Genomic DNA, 12,794 nt, shown 5'->3' with positions numbered 1-12,794 from the left:
CGTTTCCCCTCTTTGTTATACTGGTGTGGCTGCTCATGAAGTAGCTCCAAATTCCAATGGCTCCAACTACTGCCCGGCCTTTCTTCCCCCCATGATTTCCCACTGCTTGTTTTGCCATCTTAGTTGAGTTTGGCTTCCTGCCGTCTCAAATAGCCCAAACAATCAAACATCTCCTCGCTCACTCCTCGCCAAATTCCTGCCCATGAAGACCACACAAATATGGAATAACTTGAGTAGACAACTCACTTTCTATAATTAGCCATCAATGTGTGCAATGATAGCATTACGTACAGACCGAACAGCGTGTGGACACCAACATAAAGTGAGTGTGCATGATGGAGAATGTAACTTATTCACCTTTATTGCTAGATTGGTGACATGATAAAACCTTGTGGTATCTGAAAAGTATTAGGTCCCATCTTGTGGTCCATGTAATGGCACAGTGCTATTTCATGCATGTTAATAATGTAAACTGCATAAGTTCTGAAGAAATCCATCTATTTAATTCATGTTTGTTCCCATCTTTTTATTTTAGTGGTTTGGAAACTTAGTTACCATGGAGTGGTGGAATGACCTTTGGCTAAATGAAGGATTTGCTAAGTTTATGGAATATATTTCTGTGAATGTTACACACCCGGATCTGCAAGTTGTGAGTATTGTAGTATTAGGCAATTTTCTTTACATATGAATTAGAAACATTGTATGTTTTTCTTTTATACTCAGTATTGGGCTAATGAAGTGTCTTGTTTAAATGTAATAACTGTACTAAAGCAGTTGCATATATGTTCTATAATTTCCAGGGGGACAAACTCAATACCTTATTGTATAAAATAAACTTCAAAGTAACTAGCTCTTATTAGCCCATTTATACTATTTCAGTAGCACCAGAGTGCAGTTCTGTGGGACTTCTCATCTCTGTTAGAAAACATTAATAGCAAATAATATCTGGAAACATCAGGATATAACATTTTTTATAATGAGGTCCATGCTGTATACCATACTATGCTGGAACCTGTAAAATGCCAAAACACAAGAATCATAGTAAGACTCAGAGAGAAGCGCCACAGATGATCAACTAATTTGTGTTAATAAATACTTGAGGTAAAACGAAAGAATCAAAGGAATCCTCCTATAACATTAAAAACGTATTGAATCTTATTGGGAACTTAACGATTTGCTCCTCAATAAAGCAATGATTACTTAATTGTCTAGAAAAACAGTGAGAACATTGAAGACTTGGTCATTCAAACCGAAACGAAGACTACAATGTAGCAACTCTTTCTAGAATCAATATGGGAAAGTTTCTGTGCTTAAACTTTGTACTCTGCATAAACCTTGTAAGCTCCCAATTAGGTATCATCCAACAACTGGCAGTACCATCAAGCTCAGTCATTTCATGACTTGTGTTTCGACTAATTGCCCTTCCCTTTTAATTGCCCATATGTTAGGGTTTATGTTAGGAAAAACAACCTGTAGGCAAAAAAAGGACTAACAATACACAAGCACCAGTGAATTTATACTGGATTGGGGATGGAAATCATTTAAACCATATTTGTTTCCAGATTCTTGAGTCAGTAACCATTTCACCAAAACAAGGAGACATGGAACAGAGACTGTTGCAAATGTAATTCTTATGGATATATAAACTGAATGCTCTTTAACCCGTTCAGCAGAACAGCAAGACAGACATGAAATGTTTCTGGTCGGCTTATCAAAGTAAGAAAAAAAAAGACTTTTTCTCTACATAACTCATCTTGGTGTGGTAAAGAAATTAGAAAATAGTAGAGCCTTGAGAGTGGTGAGCAACCAAAAGATTTTAATAAATTAGAAAGATTCTGAGTTGAACAGTGTTTTACAGAGCACAGTTTGTACGTTTGACATAGTGTGACATGTGGATTCAGTTATCTGTAGTTTCAGGTTTCAGACTACCTGGTATACTTGCTATTGGTGTACTTCTCTGGGTTTGAAAAAATTGAGCCATAAATTATCATGTGTGCCATAACTGTACAGAAGCATTTGTTGGTGTGATACCTTTTATTTTAAGAGAATCGATACCCTAGGTCTCAGTCTTTGAGTTTTAGGCTCATAAGATACATGATAGGCACAGAAAACACAGTCACACTTGTTTGGAAATAATGGGCACCAAAGATATGGCCTCAATACTTCCTCATGTACTATAATACAGCTATCACTTAAAAGTAACAGATGTAGTTTAGTAAAGTTGGAGAAATTATATGAGTTTAAAAGACTCGTATTAGAAGCTATCCACTAGAAAAAATGATTATTTTTTTATTTGATGAATTTCAGATGATGGCTTCATGGCAGAAGGTGGGTAGGTTGAAACAAATTTGCAAACCTCAGCCACGTAAAAAAACATGTCAATGAATGATTGATATCTTGGCACTTATGGATAATATGATTTGCAGAATAATGCTGCACCATCTTGTTCTGCTGAGCATAAACAAAGCTTCAAGGTTCTAACTCCAGGGACCACCAAATCTGATTACTGTTATGGCTTATATTATTGCAGTGGTCAAGTGATGGAAAGGGTTGGAAAACAGAACAGCAGGGAAGGAAAACTTAAAACAAGGAGATAGTTATTTGTAATATGATCATGTGGGATACCCTAATGTCCCTCCTTAATGTTAACTTTTTATTATAATCACATAAGCATGTGTATTATTTCGATTACTCCTTTATTGTAGTGCAGACTTCTGATTAAAAAACGATATTATCATAAAATAAATATAGACTTTTTGCATTTGTTGTCTTTTTCTACAATTTCTACTTACAGTGCCCTAGAATTTTAAGAACTCCTGTAGATAACACAACATGTATTACCTGCAGTCATTCACGTATTTTTTCACAGTAGCAGCAGGAAACAGCACTCTTCTTGTGAAGGCAAATAAAATAATCCCAAAAATTCACAAAGCTTACATGCAAATTAACTATACACAAGATTTAGTTTTCAAACCGAAAGCCACTTCTCCTCACAAGAAATATGACTTAAGTCTTTGTGCCAAGAAGAGTCCCAAGAATCATACTCCTCTTTAGTCTTTGCAGGATATATCCGGACTCCGGATTATAAACCTTTGAACAACTCAATTTTACTTTACAAAAGTAAAGGTTTTACTTCACAAAAGTAAAGAACAACTTTATTTCCAACTATCTCGCCAACTCATGTGTATGCTCTTTTTCAATCTTTGAGTTTTTACAATATCAACAATACTATTCTATTTTGAAAAGCTGAGTAAGCCCTAGTGTGTTCTTACCACTAATCTGGTACCCAAATCTCAGAAAATGACCCTAGAAACGTGAAAGGACGAGTGGCAACTTGAATTATGCCAGTTATAGGAATGACTAAATATACTATTTTGAACAGGACTTTGATATACTGATTTGCAGATTGTTGGGATGGAAAAATCCTCTGCATGGATGTGTACCCCAGCCCTGAGGGCCCAACTTTGTCGGATCCCTAATACTGATTTTTTTTATCATAGGAAAACACGGATCATGCGTGTGCACCATGGCATAGGCCTGTCTCATGGATTGTGGTCTTTTTGTAGTGGGTGGGATCTATAAACAGGCAGTATACAAAAGAATAGACTCCTTATCACATGGATTAATTGGAGAGGTGCTTACGCGCCTTCTCTTACGAAAACATTGCCTATTATTCAGACATTTGTTAGATGGCCTCACACATCTGTTCCTGCATTTTGAACATTTACTGAGTACATTTGGATCTGGGCTAACACGGATCATATGTGTGCCCCATGAACTAAGCCTGCCTCATGGTTTGCGGTCTTGCTAGGACTGGGAGGTTGCCTAAAGCACTAAACCCGAGTGGTGGAAGGGTTCTGCCTTCACCAGGAGAGAGGCCGCAAGATTGCAATGGTGGCAGCATACCATGTTATAAGTTTAGAGAGTGCGGCAGCGACCCCTGGATGCCAGGTGGGGGCCATAGCAGGAGTGTGCCGTGACCCATAAATCAGGTGCACTCTTTGAACTTGGAGCTTCAAGGCATTACCGAAACGTCAGGAGCACCCTAAGTCTACCATCAGGACACAAGGGTACTTAATGCAACAACAGAGAAGCGCCGGAAAGGTCCAGACACTGTGCAGATGAAACAAGACTGCTTTTCTTCGCTGGCACCTGTCACCATCAACATTGACCCAGAATTTCTGAATGCTCCCGGTTTCTCCATCTTGTCTCCAGTGGGAGTGGGAAAGACCAATTCTTGAGTCGCAGGCTCCATGGGTGGAGCAACTGCTCTGGCTCTACCGCCAAAAGCTTTGGGATACTTTGCCTGTAACTAGCCATTGTGGGGCTTCTAAAAACTCACATTCTCTAGCGCTGCCTAGACTGGATGTTGACTCAAGTGAATGAAGGATAATATGGTCCATAGTAAGAAGAGTTTATGAAGAGTGTGTTATTGTTAAGTGTGGACCGTATTTCACTATGGTCCGTAGTAAGAAAGAGTTTATGAAGAGAGTGTTTTTGTTAAGTGTGGACCATATTTCACTATGTGTATGAATACCACTCTTTATAAAAGAAAGTATTTTCCTGGACATTCAGGTTTTGCGCTTGCTGGATGTACGGTGAGTTGTGAGCCTGAGTTCGCCCTACACCTACCTCCTGTCTGAGAGGCCTTGGACTGCTCGACCAGCGTTATCACTGAGGGTCAAGTGCGGGAGGAGTACTTAGCTCAATTGTTCAGAGCCCTCACCCAGCAGGGCGGCTAGCAGAACTTGACCCCAAGTTCTTGTTCCAACTGCTAGAAGTCCTGGTTATCTTCGTGCCTACTAAAAATGTTTTTGAAGAACTTGACTCGGATCCACTTTTTTATAGTCCAGATCCAGGCACTGATCTGGGCGTAGATGTCTTTAAAGTGCCTTATCCCCTGTGCAGTACATTGACAATGGGAAAGTCTGCCACTGCATGATTGGCTCCAATTAATTTAATTGACCCACAACACTGGCTAAGGGAGTAATCAGGGTCACACCTAGGGTTGTATCACAATAAGTGCCCCGGGGGTGCAACTGGCATACACCCACTTTGCCCGCCCCTGGGGCACTTTGGTATCACAGAAGGGGCTGCAGACACTTGTGCTGCCCCTTCTGTGATATCGCTAGCACTGGTGCACATAAAACGTCAGCGCTGCCTTCAGAGGACATTCCCTCATTTGCATGGAGTCATGCCTCTGCGCCATATTACAGATGTGGGTGCAGTGACAAAGAAGCTCTCAGGCGTAGCAATGAAAGTGCACCAACTAAAAGGTGGTGCAATGTCAGTGCACCCCCTGAGAGCAAATCTCTGGAGGGGGAAAGGGGATTCTGTGGACTCCCCAGACATCTCCTTGCAGGTGGGTGGTGAAACTGACATTACCTGCCTGAAAGGGGATCTCTAATACACTTTAAAAGTGCAGGCGGGTGCTGCTTGCACTGTGAAAACATGGAGCAACTTCAAAGCAGCCGGTCTGTTTTTCACATGAATGTGCTACCCCCAGGGCAGCCCAAATTCGCGGCTGCCCTGAGGTTAGTGTCTTCTACATAATACGGTGCTTTTTCCTTCATTGCACTGGGCACACCTTTTAAAAGGTGCACCAAGCGCAATGAAGGAAAATGAGCAGCATGTATAATGTGGCCCCTGGCTGTTAGCCTCCATTAAAATATTCCAATGATAGGTTCAAAGGCCTAAGCCTTCCCTTCTATCGTGAATCCCTGGTCCTGTAGTGCCAACCATATCAAATGCACCATCTTGCTTTACAGTGAGTCCGGCCCCACCAATCAGTAACTCTTCCTAGAGTCAAAGAAACCTTTGATGTCCACTGATGCTCTAGTCAGTAATGTCAGCAGTCCATATTTCCTGCCAGGGGGTTGCAGTCTTCACCTCTATTTGCCTTTCTAGCCCCTCTTCTTCCAAAGTAGAACTTGCAGGCCTCCATTTTATGTACCATGCACAGGCACACATACATCACAGGACACATGGTCTACTGTCATGCACTGCCCAGCTCTACACTTAGCCGCCACATAGGCCAATGGCGAATTCAGTCCACAGCAGCAGAAGTGTACGTGAGTGGGCCGGTAGCAACAACTCCAGCACTCAGATAAAAAGGCCTTTTCACACTACTGATTCTTACTAAACACAAAATGGGTATGCTGCCACCACCGCGCGCGTTCCTGTCACTTAATTCCTGACGAAGGCAGTAGCCCTCTACCATCATAAATGCCTAGGTTGTGGTGCATATGAGTGATCTGTCTTCGGTCATGACCAAAAATCTGTATCAGGAATCCAAATATTCAAGCAGCTGGGGTACTCAAGGCAGGGGTGCACATACGTCACTGTTCAGGCAATGTTTCTATCAGTTACTTTCTCCTTGAAGAAAATATTTTAATCTTTCTATCAAAATGGATACATTGGGGAGGAAAGAGGAAAGAAAGTTGATTATTCAGTTAGTGAACAATTCAGATCTGTTTCCTGGTGGTTAGTGATTTCCCATACATCTTGCTTGAGAAGACATTTTTACTTTTATAATGTTTAATGATATTGATTTTAACAGGTCTAAAAGATGTTTATGGATTTGGATTACTTTTCACAGTTAATAAGGATTTGTTAGTGATTTAATGTATGTTAAGTTGGGACAAGTATTTAGTGTGGACAGAATATACCTGTTAAAGCCAACTTATTTAATTGGGATATGAAAAAGTGTAAGTCAAGTTTGATGGAGGATGAAAACACTTCGCACACATATCAGAATAACTGTTTTGACAATGACAGACAAGTCATGTTAAGGGTATGAGCTTCCGGACTGTTTAGGGAATCGTAGGATCAGCAATTTTTTTTTTTACAAAAGACAAGGATACCCACCTATTAGAATCCAAAACCACATTTTCATAAAAAACCAGTGAAGAGGTGGTGTTCTATTAATGTAAGTAAGCATTATCATTATTTTCGTGTTATGATAAATCTATACAAGAATGCGTGGGCTTTTAAATGTGCATTTAACCATGTGAGGTAAAAATTATTCCCAAGTTATTGCTCTGGTGAATAAGTTCCTATCCTTAACGCGTCGGACGTCTGATGTCACGGTGGGCATGTGGTCCGAGTTCCGCACGAGTTAAATCCGCCCGCACAGCAGGGAAATTTGCGCCGCAGCGAACGTGTTCAATATGCTGGTGCATTGTTATTGTAAATAGTTATGTCTCTATTTATTGCATGACGTACAGCAAGATCGTTTGAGATTTTTGTGTATTACAAAAAGGTGAGAAGCTCTCTTTTTTTAAAAATTACAGTGCTAGTGTATTTTGCTCAATTTAAAGTTTCTCATTACGTAATAAGAATACAGATAACCATGTGTTCTTGTTTTCATTTCAGGAAGACAAGTTTTTATCAAAGTGTTTTGAAGCCATGGAGGTTGATGCCCTAAATTCATCACACCCTGTTTCCACAGCTGTCGAAAATCCAGCTCAGATCCTAGAAATGTTTGATGATGTTTCCTATGATAAGGTAGCATACATATCTATTTTCTTAAGATTGTTTGAGAAGTGTATATTCAACTAGAAATGTAATTCCTTATACAGTATCACACTACATGAATATGTTCTTTTACAAATGTATATGTTCTCATAATTTTTTCAGTCACTAGTTAAGTATAGTGAATTAATATTGTATGTACGGTGTTAGTCCCGATCTGAAGTGGCCAGTAATTTCCTCTGTAAGCCGAGCATGCCTTTGAAACTGTTTACGGATTGCTGCCATTTTCTCACTTAGAGTTTAGCAGCCATACTTGGAAACAGAGTCTATAGGTTGCATTTCCTGGAAGTTGCAACTGCATTGTGAACTACACCAAGGACACGTCCTTGTGGTGCCGGACACACCAGGGGGATTACTGGAAACGTTTCTATACTGGAATGAAGCCAACAGTGACAGGTAGGGACTTCCTGAGGTCCTTGTTGACCCCAGAGGTAGTGGCTATTAACTTAGAGTGGTTTTCCCCTGCTGCTGTGAGCATGCTGCAGCTTGCATCTGTATAGCTTCGGGCTCGAGAACTGAGAGGTCACTGCCCCCTCTCTCCTCCCTGGAGTAGGTGGTGCGGACGTAGTTCTGCCCCCACTCCTGTGACTCAGAGGCTCTCCCACATTAGTAAACACTGGTTTGCGAGGTATCAGCCAGGTGGCTGTGATGAGTGAGACAGCTTAGGGTCCCAACCAGCTCCATCTAGGCAGAAAGTGGACTTGGTTATTGCGGTCTCTTGTAGGGATTGTACAGCACCCTGTGGGCAGCGGTGGCCCTCCTGCAGGAATGCTGCTGGCTGAAATGCCGCGAGGAGTGGTTCCATGTTCGAGAGGTTATCCTGGAGTAAGTAAGGCAAGAGCATCCATTCCCGAGCTGAGCCAGGGCTCCAATGCATATAGTAGATAGATGTTGCAGCTGGAAAGCAAAGTATGGCTGTTTTCATAGAGGTTCAGTTGGAGGTAGTTAGGGGTCACAACTGTGACCTCTAGCTTACTCCCTGCTACACCTGGCATTTCCTATGTGACCCCTGGCAAAACGTCCATGACTGGTTTTAATCCATAAAGCGGGGTGATAGGATGAAGTGTGAGAATGCTGAATCTAGCCTCTCTTTTTCTGTGTTGGTTTAGACTATTCCTTTGTAACTGCACACCCCTTCCCCTTCTGGCCCACTCGCACAGACCGTGGAATTACACCTCCTGTATGACACTGTTATGTGGAATATGTAATCGTACACCTGGGTGCTGAGAATTTCTGAAGGAGATGACTTGGGGGCTTCGCATTGACCGCCCCTTAACCACTCCCCATTGACTTTTTGTGTCCGAGAGGCTAAGCCCTGTCATATGCCTTATAGTGGCAACATTGCTGTGACTGCTCATGCTTTGATGACTACAGGAAAAGACACAAGCAGATTCAAGGCAGGTTGCTTCAGTGGCAGCCGGTAGCTGTGCAAATCATTAGGGCGGGGGGAAGGAATAAAAAAGAAAATAAGAACATACTTGAATCCTGACTGATGTCCGCCGCTTCAGCACCAGCCGCCGTCATGATGGTTCTCACGAAGGCTCCCAGAGTGCCCAGCGCGAATCCAGACGCTACTCTCATGCTGGTATTATCCATCTTATGAAAAGCTTTGGGATTGGGCGGAGCGGGCTGGTTCTACGCTCCAGCAAGGACGTGGAGCCTGTGCTCCTGAACCTTGCGGATATCTTTCAGCAATAGCTTGGAGATATCCAAGTGCACATTTTGCCAGCCATGGACTGCCAGCCAAACCTACATGCGCACTGGCAGTGCCCTGCCCGCACTCAAGACTCTGTGGCAGCTCCAGTGTAAAATATAATGATAATAAAGCAGTTTTATTAACTGCTTTATTATCATTTTATTTTATGCGTCTGCTGGTTACTGCAGTGGGGCGACGCTTCTCTGCCATAACGGAGGAGCTGCCTTTGGGTTGGTTGCTCTTGGAAAGCACTCCCACTATACACACTGATCATCAAGCTATAACACAACTCACCTCATTAAGTACTTAATGATAATGTGCAGGGTAAAATGAATAGCAGTCACTGTGGTGCAGACCACGCAAGCAAAGATGTACTCGTCTTCTGTATCCAAAGATCCTAACTGCCCCACAATTGATCCTCCAATCATTGGAGTAAGGGCTAGTGCTGAGCCAACGCACAAACTCGATGTCACTTTAAATGTTATCACCACCATTCAGGAATTGTTGGAAACCACAATCAATGCAGTGGAAGTAGATTTCGGCCTTTTGAGAGAGGATTAGCACAAGCTGGCCAAGAAGGTATTACACACTGAAAACACACTCAGGCACCACACCCTCAAACTACTGAGATGCAGCATCAATTTAGTAGTGTCACAGACAGAGTAGACTACCAGCAGGTGAGAGTGGAGGATGCGGAGGGCAGGTCCAGATGGAGTAATGTTCGAATTGTGGGCATGTCTGAGGGAATTGAGGGCAAAGACATACCCCAACCCCCTTCATAGAAAATTGACTCTTCAATGTTGTGGCCCTGCATGGAATCTAAATGTTTTTCTCAGTCAAGAGAGTGCACTGAATACTGATGCAGCGCTCCTACTCCTGGTGTATCTAAACATAAAGTAATGAAATTGCTACACTACATGAATTGAGATGCCATTTTGCAAGCAGAGGAAAGCTGGTCAGTATGAACTTGAGAACAAAAGAGTTCTACTTTATCCCGTCTGTCTACAGCATTGCAGTGCAGCACATAGGTACTCTCTCACACCCTTAAAGTAGGAATTATGAGACATGGGCTGCACTATGCCTTGATTGTCCGTGCCAGATTAAAGATAATTCTTGGACAAAATGTGCTGTTCTTCACTGAACCTGATTTGACCTAGGCATTGATTGAATGACCCCGCCCTGCTGGCTGCACAGTCATTCCTTGTCCATGTGAGCAGAAGATTAAAACAAAGAGCCAATGGCAGTAGATTTTCAGAAGCAATATTTTGTCCAAATTGGCCTTGACAATTACTTGCCAGTACGTGCAGGAAGCTTTGTAGGACATGCTTTCTCCGACCATATTTGTGGACCATGCATTCGATGGGATGTCTTTACCAATGAAGACTGCTGTGCTAGTTCCTCCATGAGCTTGGTGACAGGGATCTTACATAGAATCACTTCTCATACAGCAGACAATATCCTTTGAATAAATGCTGTGTGCATAACTAGATTGGGAATAACATGATATTGCAGTTTAATAAGAGAGGCCTTGAAGGGATATTGCCATGATTCAAAGGTAACAATCATTTTGAACGCCCTTATGTATCCCTGTAGACACTTTCTATGCTTTGTTGTCATGCTAATGGGTGTTCAGATCTTCCCCATCAGAGGGGATCCCTTTGTTCGGTATTATTATTGACTTGCACAAGATGTCCAAAAAGCATTTTCCTCCATGGACGGCCGAGGCCTCAGTGCCCCTGCTTAGCAAAGTAGAAGTTGGTTTCCATGCCCCTCAAATTCACTATATGGTTATTTTATGATTAGGCATGTGGCAGTTCGGAACCATAGCCCTAGGAAGGGCCACATTTCACGCGGTTGAAGAGCGAGCCATTGAAAAGGAGGTGGAAAGCCCAGGTTTATTTCACTTCATACTCTGCAAGTACTAGGGTTGCATTTCTCTAGATTTCGTCCTGTATTCCCTACTTAGTCAAAATGCAACAAACAAACCAGGAAGGCCATTATGCTTATGTAGAGGGGAACTGAAATCTGCTTTTGGTAGATTTATATGTACCCAATGGAGGGCAGGCAGCATTTCTCAACAGCCTCACAACGCTACCAAGGATGCTCCTTTTAGATCCTTTGCTGATAGCAGGTGACTTTAGTTGTGCCATAAGTAGAGTATAGATAGATCACACTACTCTTACCTATCACACCGGCATTGAATAATGGGTATCATATTCTAAACTGATTGATACATGAAGGGTCCACCACTTAAAGAGTACACCCATTATTCTATGCCTCAGGTTTTATACTCCTGAGGACAAGAACATCTCCTCCATGTAATTATAGGGTTTAACTTACCTTTTTATTAGTATGTACATTTCATAAGTGCTCGAGTGAACATACTTGTATTTACAAACTTAATAAATGTCTCTAAATGACCAATGCTTGCGAGAAAGTACATTGCAAATGGGGTCTGAATAAAGCCTTCTAGCTTTTGAATGGACAAATAGTGTGACTGGAGTTCTCTCTAGAGCTAGGAGGACAGACTATGCATCTCCTATTCTGAGCAAATTGCATTGGCTCACTGTCAACACCAAGCTCCCATTCAGACTAACATTTCACGATAAAATATCTATAGCAACTCATAGTTGTCTAGTCCGAACAATATGTGTCTTTGTCACACGCCCAATAGTAAAATGCATTCTACCCCAAAAACATTTATTGAGGCTGTATGTTTCTCCAAAAATAGACAGGGTGATGCACCTTCAGGCCTCTTGCTCCTAACATTGCCACTTAGAAACAATCTCTGCATATCCAGATATATCCCAGCCTTTTTCCCTTTATAATGAGCAACTTGGAGGCTACTTGTTTTTCTGTCTTACACTGTAGCTAAGGAGTGTAGTAACAATCTTGGATACAACAGTCCACTGCATTATTGAAACAATGTGACATTCTGTTATTTACCATTACAAACATCCCCGACTGATTCAGTGATGGGACGTCTAGATTGTCCTGTGTGTAAGGAAAGGGGATGTTATAATGATGTTTCTTTGTCCAGGTGTTGATGGACTAAGTAGGCATGCTGTAGAATGTCGAGGGTTGATGCTGTACGAATTTGGTGAGTGTAACTGCAACAAATGATGGACGGAATGCTGAAGGATTCAAAATTTCTCCCCCAGTCAAGAGATCTGGGTTAAATCCATCTTTCTTTTGCCCACTACGCCACCCCTGTTTGGACCCAGCTATATGCAAATCAGTCTTGACCCTGCGCCTCATGAGAACAGTCCAGACCGAACTGCAAAGCCGGGTCCTCCCTGTCGGAAACAAGCATCCTGGGACCTCCTTCCTGAATAGGTTCATACTCTTGTATAAATACCCTGCCCTACAACTACAGCAGGTCTCGTCATTTTAAATCATCTACAAGACGCTCAGCCATATTCAAGATCTCTTGTTTCATTTCAAGGCCGTCAGAATTTTAAAAAAAACAAGTTACCTGGTCTCCATATTCTTAATCTCAAGTAGTCATCTTCCAACACACAGAAACGATCATTTATTTGACCATCCCCTTCTACATGACAACTAA

General features: G+C 42.0%; 1 protein-coding gene across 2 annotated transcripts in view; it reads left to right on the top strand.

Annotated features, from left to right (window-relative positions):
• The window catches only part of ERAP1 (endoplasmic reticulum aminopeptidase 1), a 530,688-nt gene that overhangs the window by 265,745 nt on the left and 252,149 nt on the right, over positions 1-12,794 (top strand). For both annotated transcript variants that reach the window (XM_078675432.1, XM_078675433.1), the window contains exons 7-8: positions 536-649; positions 7,375-7,506. In XM_078675432.1, coding sequence (XP_078531558.1) covers positions 536-649; positions 7,375-7,506 — 246 coding nt within the window. The remainder of the gene's footprint in view (positions 1-535; positions 650-7,374; positions 7,507-12,794) is intronic.

The sequence above is a fragment of the Lissotriton helveticus genome, chromosome 2_1, assembly GCF_964261635.1.
Source record: "Lissotriton helveticus chromosome 2_1, aLisHel1.1, whole genome shotgun sequence".
Classification (NCBI taxonomy): domain Eukaryota; kingdom Metazoa; phylum Chordata; class Amphibia; order Caudata; family Salamandridae; genus Lissotriton; species Lissotriton helveticus.
Note: the sequence above shows the minus strand (reverse complement) of the source record. Positions and strands in the feature narration are given on the sequence as shown.